Below are 12,545 nucleotides of genomic sequence, written 5' to 3' on the forward strand. Positions count from 1 at the left end.
ACTGGCCCTGGGAGCAACCAACAGAAAACATGCCTGTTTGTCTTTCGGTCTCGCACTGCCTCGTACTGAGGAGGACCTCGGGGCGGTTATCGATTTGGCCGAGGCGGCTTCCAGGGGTGTGCAGAAGTCCAGTGGCGGGAATAGGCTCGGGGTGGCTTTAATGAAGCCTCGTGTTGCCAATCATGGCAATGTCCTATCAGGCTGGCCGGCCTTAGTTGTCAATTTACGGCTGTTCCTCCTTGGCACCACACCTTTTAGGGATGAAAGGTTACACACTGCCGGTCGAGTTCGTATTCAGTCGTCTCAGGAACGTGTCCTTGTTGGTGTCTACTCGAAACAAAACTATCGCCGTGGCTGAGGACACCTCGTGTGTCGCCTGACCAGTGGCATTCCGGCTCTACCAACGTATTGGCTGTCTTCACCTCGTGTTTATGCACTCTGCAGGGAAAGCTTGTGTTCCGTACCTGAGGCTCATCCAAAAAGGGGGCGCATGTTCGTATACGAACTACAAACTACCTTTCCAATCCCCCCGTCACACCAGTCAAGCTACTCGTAACAGCCACGCGAACCTTGTTGTGGTCAACTTAGGATGGAAGGCATTATAATATGGCTCTCCAGAGCCCCAAGCGATCAGTATGATCGCCCAACGTGGGACTTTTGTTATTATTCTTGGTTACGCTCTTTTGCCTTTCTTTTCCACGGCCTGTCATGCTTGCCAAACGGCTGAACCGTGCCATTGTTCGGTAACGCCGAGTCATTCTTTTGCTTGTTGTGAAAGCGCCTTTTCCTTCTTTTCAGTATGCCAGCGGTATTTCAGCGGTTGGAGGACCGGCAAAGCATGTCTCGGGATGGGAGGAAGACGAAGGGCAAGAAGCCGTACAAACCTGTTATGACCACGGCTCCCATTATGCTGATCTTCATTGTCGTTGCGGTTGCTTGTGTGGTCCTTCTCCAGAACATTGTCGAGAGTGGTACTCCTTTGCACGATCGCTACGATGAGGATTCACAAAAGCAACAGCGCATCAAGCGAGAGGGCGCTATCCCGCCCAGCGAACCTTCCTTTGCCCTCCAACCAAGACAAGCTGGATCATCAACGGCAGCAGCCACAACTAGTCCGCCTGCACCTTCTTCGAGTTCTTCATTCTTTACAACTACGACTAGCACCATACCTGATGTTGAGGTGGAAGGCAATACCTTGAGCTCTACCACGACCAGTACTACCCCTGAGGTTGAGGTCGATACTTTCTCTACTACAACCAGTACGATTCCGGAGGTTGAGTTCGAGCCTTCCTCGTCTACTACGACGAGTACTATTCCGGACGTTGAGATCGATACTTTCTCTCCTTCTATTACCACAAGTTCTTCGGAAATTGAACTTGACACTTCCTCTACTACCACTACTGCGATCAGCAGCGACGGTGAGAATGGTTCGGCCTCCATTCCACCATCCACGCTCTCTACCACTACGACACATAGTACGTTGACGACAACAACACTCACGACAACGAGCCCAGCCCTGACGAGCTCCCTCACCACCACCACCACAACCACTACCACGACGATCGCTTCCACCACGAGTTCAGCTACAAATCCCTCCACTACAACCTCTTTTTCATCTGCCAGCTCTGACTCCACAACGACCTCGGACTTTCCAACTACGACATCTCCCACTTCCACCCCAGGTCCAGGACTTGTTTGCGGCCTTGAGGTTGATGCCTACTATATCGATTCTGCTGAAACCCTCATATCGACTTTGCTTGGTACTGAACAGACTTTGGATACCGCCAGTTGTTTAGATTTCTGCATCAACAACATGGATGAGGGTGTTTGTCAATCAGTTATCTTTGAAGACCCTGAGAACAAATGCTACTTCTTCATGGACACGTTCCAAGATTTCAATCTGGGAGGCATCTACGATCCAGAAGAACGTACTGATCCCGACAATCACTATTTTTTCTCTGATGCTGCTTGCTGGAATAGTACCCTTCCCGATCCAATAGATCCCGTTACCACCACTACGACAGAGTCTTCCACAACTTCTGCAACTAGTTCAACGACCACGTCAACGATAAATTCAACATCTAGTTTGAATGCGACGACGACCACTTCATTCACAACCAACAGCACGACTTCCATTTCAACGAATACTACGACGATATTCACTACAACAACCAATATAATAACAACCACCAGCACTACCAGCCTTACGACAACAACACTGACACCGACTGCGACGTTGCCGACCACAAATTTCACTGTCCCGAGTACAACTTTGACACCGACAACAACATCAACACTCACTATAACCTCCAACTTAACGACATCAACACTTACGCCAACCACCACAACCACCACTGCTTCCTTTTCTATATCCACTTCACCTTCGTTCACATCATCCTCCACCCCAACGACGTCGCCTCCTACGCTGACGACGACCACTACAGTGATAATTGTTGGACCTAATCCTCCAACATCATCTCTGACAACTCCGAATGCTGCGACTACGCAGACTTCGGAAACATCGAGTGACTCGCCATCTACGTCGACTCTGTCTGCTACAAGTGCCACTTCTAGCCAAGAAACGATATCTCCCACCATGTCTGTCTCTAGCAGCGCATCGCTAGATCCAATAACATCACCAACTACTTCAACACCTGATCCAACCACGACTCCAGACCCTGTAGTCATCCCAAATACTGATCCAACCACAGAAATCACAACTTCGGCTACAGTTTTTGTTGGTACTGGAGATCCTGGTCCATCAACAACACCAAGCGAATCTACACCACAGACAGCCGCCACCGTTACGAATGCCCCGACCAGCCCAGCATCACAATCTGGTGATGCTGTTTCGAATATTGCCACAGATTCCATCGTTACTGGGTCATCTAACACAGCGGAAGGAGCCGGTGGCTCTCAAGCAACGAAGACGAGCCAAACTGCATCCCAATCGGAATCTGCTGCTGCTACAGCTGTTCCCACACAAGCATCCCAAGATTCTGCCACGGCAAGCAACGCTGATACATCACAGCAGACAGATTCTGCTACAAACCAGCCATCAGCCCCAACCGCAGCCCAGGCTACAAATCCTGCCACAACTGTTCCAGCATCAAATGCAGTAACTCAACCGCAAGCAGCGAATAGTGCAACTCAGGCTCCGGGTGTTTCTGCTTCGAATGCCAATTCACTTTCTGATCAGGGCCTTGATACGAACTCTTTGAGCGGTAGCAATACTGTCACAACTGGAACACAGCCAACCGAAACGGGCAGTGTGTCAATTGTTGCTGTTGCTTTATCAAACGACCCAACAGCACTTGCCACAGCATCTATCTCCGGTTCAACGGCTGGTACCAACGGGACTGGCTCCGGCTCAGATTCTGGTTCTGGAGCTGGGGGCGGCGGCAGTGGAGGGGGCGGAGGTGGTTCAGGTGCAAGTGGGGACACTGTGCACCCTATCACCGATAGCAGCCCATTTATTCTCACACTGCCAGTCCCAATTACCGACACTACCTTGTATGCAGCAATATTTGTAACGGTAACCATGTCTGTCTTGTTCAAGAGTTTTTGGTGCGTCGTCTTTGCTTCGGCGAAAATGATGGAACCATTCTATCAGTTATCAAAAGAAGCTACCATGGTAACGGCAGAGTCGTCAGTCCTTCGTCAGTACCTACAGGCTGGCATTGAGTGGCGAGATCTAAATCCCAAGAACAAGCATTGGGTCATGTTCTTAACTACTGTTGTCAGCATCCTACTCAGTGTTCAGGCTTCGATAGCCTCTGAAGCAATGACTGTTCAAGCCGGTGCCACCTGCGATACTCACAATGGTACTAAGCTTTGCGATCCTGTGTGGGTTATCAATTACGCTGTTGTTCGCGGACTACAAACAACTCTTTGCATTGCTGCAGTGGCCATCGCAATACTGGTGTACTTAAATTGGAATCGACCAAGCGCTCTATTCTCTTACCCTTGCAGTATTGCTTCTATGGCTTCGTTACTGAGTAACTCCGAGGATGACATGGTTGAGATTTTGCGAAATATTCATCCCGATGCTAAAGAATGGGCCGTCAAGAAGGTGATGAAAGGGAAGTCTTTCACCTTTAGACGAACTCACGCGCGAGCAGGATCTGATATCCTCGGTGTTTCGGTTCAAGTCGATGAAGTCCAACCCATCGAGCGAGCTACACACCCAGCGGCGACCTCCCGCTCCCTGGGTGACGGCGTTGATATAGCTGGTCTTGCAAGTGGTTCGCACATTCCGTCATCTTGGCTTGACCGGCTTCCTTGGAGCAAGGGTTACATCACCATAATCACTCTGCTTCACATGGCACTGTTCGGCGTTATTCTTTCCTTTGTCCTTGCTGGGAACGACATCTATGAGGTCAATCTAGTCGGGACTGACGGCAAGCAACACTTGACCGCTGTAAGATGGCAGTTCCTGGATGGAACAAAATTTGGACCTCGATTTTTCATGACATTACTCGTCTCATTTCTCTTTACTCCTTTCTGGGAACAGTTTGAGCTAGCCGTCCGAGTTATGGTGCCATATCGGCGTCTCCATAAGGGGAATAAGGAGGGTCGCCATCTCCTTACCATGTACCTTCATGGTGTGCCCTTCACGTCGTTCTTCAAGGCACTCAGACACAAGAACTGGTATCACGCTTTCATCGCACTTACGACCATGCTGTCATACGTGCTCTTGATCCTGATTGCTGGTGTTCCTTACAATTATGGCCAAATCAAGAATGTGTCATACTACAGTTCAGTCGTGAGCGTGGCCATACTCGGCTTCATGCTTGTAGCCATGGTATCTCTCATTTTCTGGCAAATGGGCAACCCCCGCATGCCGAGAAAACCCGATACTCTTATCAACACCTGGCTATTGATGTGCGGCAGTGGATTCGTGGATGAGCTTAAGGGTCGTCCATTATACGAGATTAAGGAAGATCTTGACAGCGGCAATGGGCGGTACTGGTTCCGTAAAGCGACGGGTATTGATGGCGCACAGAGGTGGATGGTTGACACGGAAGGTGACGATAATTGGCAGATAAGGCGACAGGCGAGCACGCATTTGTTGGATCATACTACAAAGCCAGAGCAGAATAGATATTTCTAGTTATTTAGCGTTGGTTGAATTGTGATACCCCCATGATGAGAGGCATGGTTACTGTTAGAGCGACGTGTTAGGTTTTACGAGGTTACAGATTGTCTTTAGGTTTTCGCCAATTTTGTTGCATGATGTTGATAGATTCCACTAGCCAGGCCGGATTTTTTTTGATATTATGCGTCAAGTTTTCGCTCATGCTTTTCAGGAATCACCAACGAGACTTGTAGCAACGGAGCAAATCATTACTTCGTTCGGACATTATACTTCCTAATTGGGATGATTACTCCGATAGGTCTAGTGCTTTCCTATCCTCTTAGATGTGCTGAACCTGGAGGGCCCTATGTCTCGTTTCATTGGATAGCGAAGTTGGAATGGACCTACTCGTACTTTCAGTGGATATGCTAGCTACTTTCTCAGGTTGGTGTGCGACAGATGTGCGTAGACGTGGGCCACATAACCCGAAAAACTTCCTCTGCTAACCCGAGTGGGTAATATAATTCTGCACCTGAGAGTTCGATGGGGTAGGGTGGGTCAATGAAAGGACAGGCACGTCGGACGTTTTGCCTGTTTCATTTACTTGCCTCTTCTGGGTTGTTGAATGGTCGATTTGGCAAGGCGAGGTCGTGGATGCTGGTGACGTTCGCCGGGTCTGGTGGTTGTTCTCTCATAGCATGTTCTGAGACATCGGGTCTGGGAGTTTACATAGTATTTAAACATTGCAAGACGCTCCCCCTTTACAATGGGATTTTCCTTCGTCGATCTCAACCCTTTCAGCAGAGAGAAAGTGAAGTAGGATTATGGCGAGCCAGAGTATATTCTCCACGGACAAGCCAGCATTTGCAGCTCCTCGGCACGATCCGAATGTCCAAGATGTAGATGTGGTGGTGGTGGGCGCCGGATTGAGCGGCCTCCAAGCGGCAACGGATGTGCAGGACGCCGGGTTTTCGTGCGTCGTGCTCGAAGCAAAGGATCGTGTGGGTGGCAAGACACTCTCGACCACGGTCGAGAACGGCCGTGGAGTGGTTGATCTTGGAGCGGCCTGGATCAATGACACCACACACTATAAAATGTATGCGCTATTCAGGAAGTTTGGGTGCGAGCCGATCGTCCAGAAGATGGCTGGGCACGAAGTCTTTCGCATGAGTGCTCAAGATCCTTCGTTCAAGACTCAATGGCCTGGTCTGCCGGCTGTGGATGAGGTGGAAAGACGGATGTTTGAGAAGATTGCTGCTGATATGGATGTGGATTGCCAGTCTATTGACCTTCATGACTCTGTCGCAAATGGTCACGTCGAAGATATTCCGCTCGGAGAATATTTTCGACGCAAAGTTGGGGATGGCTTCGCCCGGCGGTTGTGGACGGCTTGGATCCATGACTTGACGGGAACAGACCCTGATGATATCGGACTGGTATATTGGTTGGACTTCGTGAAGAGCGCTGGTGGAGTTGAAAGTCTTCTGAGCGATGGACCTGCAGGTGCTCAGTATATGACCAACAGACATGGTATCATCCATTACTTCCTAGCTGAGCATCGGGGCTGATCATGTGAACCATAGGGAATCAAACCATTTCTCAGCGACTAGCAGAAAACCTTGCCCTTGGAAGCGTGTATCTAAGTCGTCCAGTCAACGGCATTACTCAGACGAACACTGGAACTCTGGTCGAAACCCTGTCTGGAGAGTCCTTTCGGGCACGCAAAGTCCTAGTCTCTATTCCCACCCCTTTATACCGGCACATCAGATTCTCACCTTCTTTGCCATCGGACAAGCAAGAGTATGTGGACTCCGTATACCTCGGGCCGTACTGTAAGTGTCTCTTGTTATACTCGAGTCCTTGGTGGCGAGATGCGGGCTTCAATGGCTCGTTTGTCGATTTGTCGGGACCCGTCGTGTTTTCTCGAGACGTGTCATCGGATAAGGACAAGATGTACGCTATCTCATGTCTCATTGGCGGTCAGTATGCACTCAAGTGGTCGCGTCTGCCTAAATCCCGCAGGGTGAACGCAATCAAAGACCAACTAGCCTCAATGATGGGTGCCGAGCATGGAGAGAAGGTTTATAGCACAATCCAGACGATCGAGAAAGCATGGGCTAATGAGCCCTTCATTGAGGGCGTGCCTTGCCCTATGCCTGCCCCTGGTGGTATCTGGCCACGTCTTGGAAATGCACTGCGAAGGTCATTCGGGAACGTACATTTCATAGGCACGGAAACTGCCATCGAATGGAAAGGGTACATGGAGGGAGCAGTTCGTGCTGGGGAGCGAGGGGCTGCTGAGGTTGTTGCAGGTCTCAAGGCGGCAAAGAGATAGAGTCCTAGATAAAGTGAATCGTAAGGAATGTTTGTGTTGTAATTGATATTGTTACCCACGATGTTCTGGCTATCCGCGTGTATGTCTGTGCCACCTTTATATCGTGGTCCTATTGCTCAGCCAAAACAAATGCTTACTTGGAGCGAGTCCTGGGATCTAGCTGAAACTCTTCGATCTACAATCTGTCCCCACCAGACGTTGCTGAGACCATCGAGGTCTTGTGATGCCCAGATCTCTTCCAATAGTGGAACCATTGCGCCGAACATGTGATATCGAGTCCGTTCGTTCCACGACAAACATAATGTCTTGATCTTCGTCCTGGCAAACGGATCTGTCATTTCGCATCCAGCGAAGAACAGAGGTAGAAGAGCTTGCCTCGCAAGAAACTGATCATCTCGACAGGAGCAAGTATGGTCTAAAATAGCCCTGGCGTGGGTCATTATCTTCCTTGGAGGGTATTCAGTAGACTTCCACCTAAAAACACGGTAGATGTAGAGGAGAAGTCCATTCCGCCACGCCTCAGAGCAGTGCATGCGATCCACATCTTGATGTATGCTTTCTTCGTCCTCGTGGCCTTTTTCTGAAGGATGATGGTGCCATGATTCGAGTGTCTGCTCGATACCTAAGATTGGGCCATCATCGAAGACACTCCCATGCATCGACGCCAATTTATGCTTTTCTGATGCTAAGTGCGCCAATTGGAGTAGCGGAACAACAAGACTTTGCGGGCAACCACATAAGCCGAAAAATGTCCACATTCGGCTGTTGCCAGAGGTTAGGACTGACTCAAAATATTCGTATGGGAAGACGCAAGGGGTTCTGTTGACCAATGCTACCACAGCATCCCACCTGTATGTGTTGTCAGTGTCTTACCAGATGTAAGTCTGTGAATCTCATATTAATCCAGAACGCACCAGATGAGTAGTGCAACCTGTACCACTGTTCTGGGATTCTGGGTCCATGTCATAATACCTCCAGAAAGCTCTAGAATATTGTATGCCCCGGCTAGATGTGTCGTCCAATTGCCAAAGAGGGAGTCTGCTTCCTTGAGTGAGTTTCTTAGCATATTTCTGAATGCCACGAAAGCAGTAGCTCACATCCAATGAAAAAAGAATGATTATTGTGTCAAGCAAGTAAGTACTTGCCTGAACAAGGCTGTTGTTCTTTAGGGCCCTCTGAAATAGTTGTAGCGCGGTCCGACTGTGGTTAAGAACTGTTTCCGAGAGCTGGCCTCCACCATTTGCCAAGGATGAAATCTCGGTATGGTGACAGGAAAGAGCAAGAACAGCATGCAGGAGATATTCGGCTCCTTGAAATGCGCTTTTGCGACAGCGAAACGGATTCAAGGGCAAGTTCAGAGTCAATGGTATTACACAGAACTCGTCGTTATCTCGGTCTTGTTAGTAGAGAGTCCCAAGCCGGTCGTTTTTCCCACTAGACCTACATCTGTCAAAAAGAGATTCAAACTGTTCAATCTTTCCGTTGTACAAAACGCTTGCAGGAATGTGAAATTTGGAGTGGTGATATACTGCGAGTTCCCTTGAGACTGAACAATGCTGGATCGCAGCTCTCGAGGGATACTCTTCGATGAACACCAGCTGTCGTGCGCCGATCGGTTCGGAAGACAAATCGCGAAGAGATCTGCGCGCTATGGATCGCCTGGTGGGTTTTCTATATGTTGAGAATCCAGGTACCCAAGACAGCTGAATTGTGAAACCGCCACAGACAATCCCTAAGTTTTGACAATTTTGGCAGCAGGGCCGAGCTCCATCACATTTACGCCGCTGCTCAATGCATGTATGACAATCAGAGCCGCGGAACTTGGGTGGACGACCTTTGCGGCGTGTTGAGTTCTTATGCTCCATGGTTGTGGGAGGTACAATATAACTCCTGATGAATGTACGAAAAGAGTGGATTGGGTTAACTTGAGTTGCGAATGTAAGCTTGCCAACGTCATGCCAGGGGAGCCGCCTCGGCCTTTGGCGCTGGCTGAGGCCCTCGGCCTTGAGAGGGGCTCGGGCTCACAATGGGATTTAGGGTGCTCCATCCCGCCCCTGGCACCACGATGGCGCCCATAGGTGCTCGAATACTAACTCCCTATGTCCTTACAACAATGGGCCATAGCCCGCTAAATACCATACAAGCAGACAACTGTACCACGATAGGGTCTGACAGTACAGCATTCTAGTCCAGGTAGGCACCCAGGCATCATTTTTCGGAAGCCCTCAAGCGCCGCAAGAGAATCCCCCTCTTTTATGCTCTGGGTGTTTCAGGCGTTGGCGTTGTAAATAGTGAGTGTCGTTAGTACGGGCAACAATCAATCTTGAGGGCTGACTTCCTCTTTTGTAGCCCTTTCTATCTCCAGGGAAGTCACAGGGGAAGTCGACCGCGCATTTGCATTCCAAATATCACGACGAAGCCGTTCATAGATCTCAGCAGACTGTCTCCCACAAGTTTTCAGTCCAAGGTTAAAGACTCCTGCCCAACATTCAGACCAAGTTTTTTCAAGGAGAACTCTGGAACTGAAATCTGATGTTGCAGCCCAGGCCGACGTCAGACAAACCGGTATCATGCCGGCGCCCAGGGGTTTTAACCCCTGTGCAGCATAAGACAACCAGACGATTTCTTGACAGATCTCAAAGTTCCGCGATTGAAGCGTGGCATCTTCAGGATGATACGCTTGAAGAATAGCGTTGAGCATCACCTCCAAACTTAGGAAGAGTCCATATATCTTCTGGTAGAAGTCATGTAACCGTTTTACTGTCACCTCCATTCTCGGATGTTTTGGCAGATCGAGGAAGGTTTTCTCATCAGAGCCATCGAGAGTCTCATACATCTTCTCTCGCAATTTGACGCACGTTCTCTGCATGTCTCGATGAAGATGGGCAATTTCATCGATCTTGGTGGGGTCATAGCGCATGAAATCGGCAATGGCCAGTACGGAAGAAAAGATTAGCCCAACCTGAGATCGACGAGGCTGATTTGGTAAGTCACCAATGCCTTCCCCATCGTCGTCATCGGGGATGACCGGCGTTTCTGTAGCGATCAAGAGCTTCAGCAGCCAGGAATTCAGCTGAATAGTCGGATCCACAAGGCGTTCAAAAATCTACGACTAGGAATCAACAAGATTGGACTGTGCACAACATGCAGAAATGCTTACCACGGGTGCTGCTATGGTCATGTGCACCATGTGATCAAATTCATCCACAGACTTCCTCTGAGATACTCGACTGAGCAATTTTATTATTCCCGATGAATGTCCAGTAAATACCATATCTTCATCATTACTGACCCAAGCCTAGGGCGATCTTAGTAAACACCACTCATCAAGAAACGGGGTCTTCAAACCTGGCAAATCCAAATGAGGTATATGGCACAGAGAGTACTAGAAGATTGCACAGCAATCGGGTCATGCAGGCATGTTTTGAGCGACACCAACGCCTTCCCATATGCAGAGAATACTTCTGGTGACCTGGGTTTATCTCCGAGGTGTGAGACGATGGTTACCATAGCCGAGACCGAAGCATCGAGAGCAGCATTGGTACCCAACCGTCTGGGGAGTTCATTGAGAAGCCCGCCGTAGGCCCAGCAGAGATCATACCGAGGATCCCTCACCTGGAGCTTTTCAATCAAAGCATTGGCCAAAGCGGTCGTCGCACTATTTGGATCCCGGATGATTGCCCCAGAAGCGATCACGCCCTTTCTCGGCTGGAAATGTTTCGACTCTACTGTTGTCTGTGGCTCTCCAATGACGACTTGCTTGAATTTGAATCTCTGAACACCAGCTCCAGTGCACGGGAGCCGTAATCGAATGCATCTCGAGCATACAGGCTTGAGTTGATCGCACTATGACAGGATTAGCAATGTTTCACATAAACAGATCTGGAGAGTCGTACCTTCTTCTTAGAACTCATGCAAGAGTTGCAACCTTTCCCAGATGGAACTCCTGGCATCCTCAGCGGCGGGTTTTGCCTCTATCAGCGAGAGCCGTCGACCACTCCGATGCACGACGCTTAGATCAATCATGGTGTCATTAGAAGGTACTTGTGAAAGAAAGATATCATCTATTCACAGCGCTGCCTGGGACAGATGATCGCCCAGGAAAGATTGGCCGTCGGGAAGCAGGTCGTCTCTATCGCATCGTCAAGTGGGGCCGTAAGGCCTGACAAGCTTGGGGCTCCAGCGGCGCATATACATCCTTTTGGGACTAAATCATCAAGGAGGCAAGCTGACTAATTGCTTTAAGGGTCTAGTTTGCCTGCGCCTACACCTTGGCCGAGGCGCAAGGCTGCCACAAAGCCTTTGGTGGGATGGATGGATCCCTGGCCTGTGTCGTACTTGAACTAGTTGAGTACGACTTGGCGATAGGCTGTCGAGTGTAAACGTGGCTGTGATTAAGATTGGGAGGAGGGCCGGCTTTTGAAATAAGTTAAACAAAGCCTACCCTCTGTGAACGAGTTTAGCAAGCTCAGCAAATCCATACTCAAAGCGCCAGTCACCTACTGGTCCATACTCGCTCGGATTCTGAAGAGTAGCGCACGAGGAAGATCAATCTGGGCATCGAAAAATTCTCATTATTCGTTGTGAGCCACATGATGGCGACTTGAGAGGTATCGACTTTCATTCATAAGCCGCGTGAAACCGTGGATGAAGTCCCTGGGCTCACAGGTTTTGACACGACGCAGAGTAAAGCTGGGCTGAAAATTTCATGACTCGTCCTCTCCACAGCCTTGCGCGGAACGAAGGGACAGCCTCGTCTTGTGGGGGCCGCCCACTGGCACTGCATGTCAAACAACCAAGTTCCATGGCATAAGGTACGATCCCGGGTTGGCCATTAGACATGATGCACTATGATTGAAGCTTGATACTATGGGGCGCCACGAGAATTGAAATACTCTTCAATCTTTCTCACTCTTGCCCTCTCCTGCTCGTTCTGGAGGAGATGAGGTTCGTCCCTTCCAGCTCAACGGAAGGGTTCCGCTAAAATCGTGCTGTGACGGAATTTCAGCCCCGCGACGGGAAGCATCCTTGAACTCTCCCATGTCGGGAGTACCCCGCGTGCAAAATATTGACGTCGTTATAAAACCATTGATAGGGACTTCTTTCAGAAATCAGCTCAGTCAATATATCCTT

At 49.5% G+C, this 12,545-nt stretch overlaps 3 protein-coding genes across 3 annotated transcripts; 2 read left to right on the forward strand and 1 right to left on the reverse strand.

Annotated features, from left to right (window-relative positions):
• Positions 1-799: 799 nt before the first annotated feature.
• LTR84_000300 (uncharacterized protein) lies at positions 800-5,113 on the forward strand (the record flags this gene model as incomplete). Its single annotated transcript, XM_064843931.1, has 1 exon — positions 800-5,113. The coding sequence occupies one exon, from the start codon at positions 800-802 to the stop codon at positions 5,111-5,113; it is 4,314 nt and encodes a 1,437-aa protein (XP_064711791.1).
• Positions 5,114-5,901: 788 nt separating this feature from the next.
• On the forward strand, positions 5,902-7,412 carry LTR84_000301 (uncharacterized protein; the record flags this gene model as incomplete). Its single annotated transcript, XM_064843932.1, has 2 exons — positions 5,902-6,607; positions 6,661-7,412. The coding sequence occupies 2 exons, from the start codon at positions 5,902-5,904 to the stop codon at positions 7,410-7,412; spliced, it is 1,458 nt and encodes a 485-aa protein (XP_064711792.1).
• Positions 7,413-9,729: 2,317 nt separating this feature from the next.
• Positions 9,730-11,326, reverse strand: LTR84_000302 (uncharacterized protein; the record flags this gene model as incomplete). The annotated part of the gene is made up of 4 exons (XM_064843933.1): positions 9,730-10,518; positions 10,573-10,710; positions 10,761-11,258; positions 11,309-11,326. 4 exons carry the CDS (start codon positions 11,324-11,326, stop codon positions 9,730-9,732), a joined length of 1,443 nt encoding a protein of 480 aa, XP_064711793.1.
• Positions 11,327-12,545: the final 1,219 nt, after the last annotated feature.

The sequence above is a fragment of the Exophiala bonariae genome, assembly GCF_035927105.1.
Source record: "Exophiala bonariae strain CCFEE 5792 chromosome Unknown scaffold_1, whole genome shotgun sequence".
NCBI classification, from domain to species: domain Eukaryota; kingdom Fungi; phylum Ascomycota; class Eurotiomycetes; order Chaetothyriales; family Herpotrichiellaceae; genus Exophiala; species Exophiala bonariae.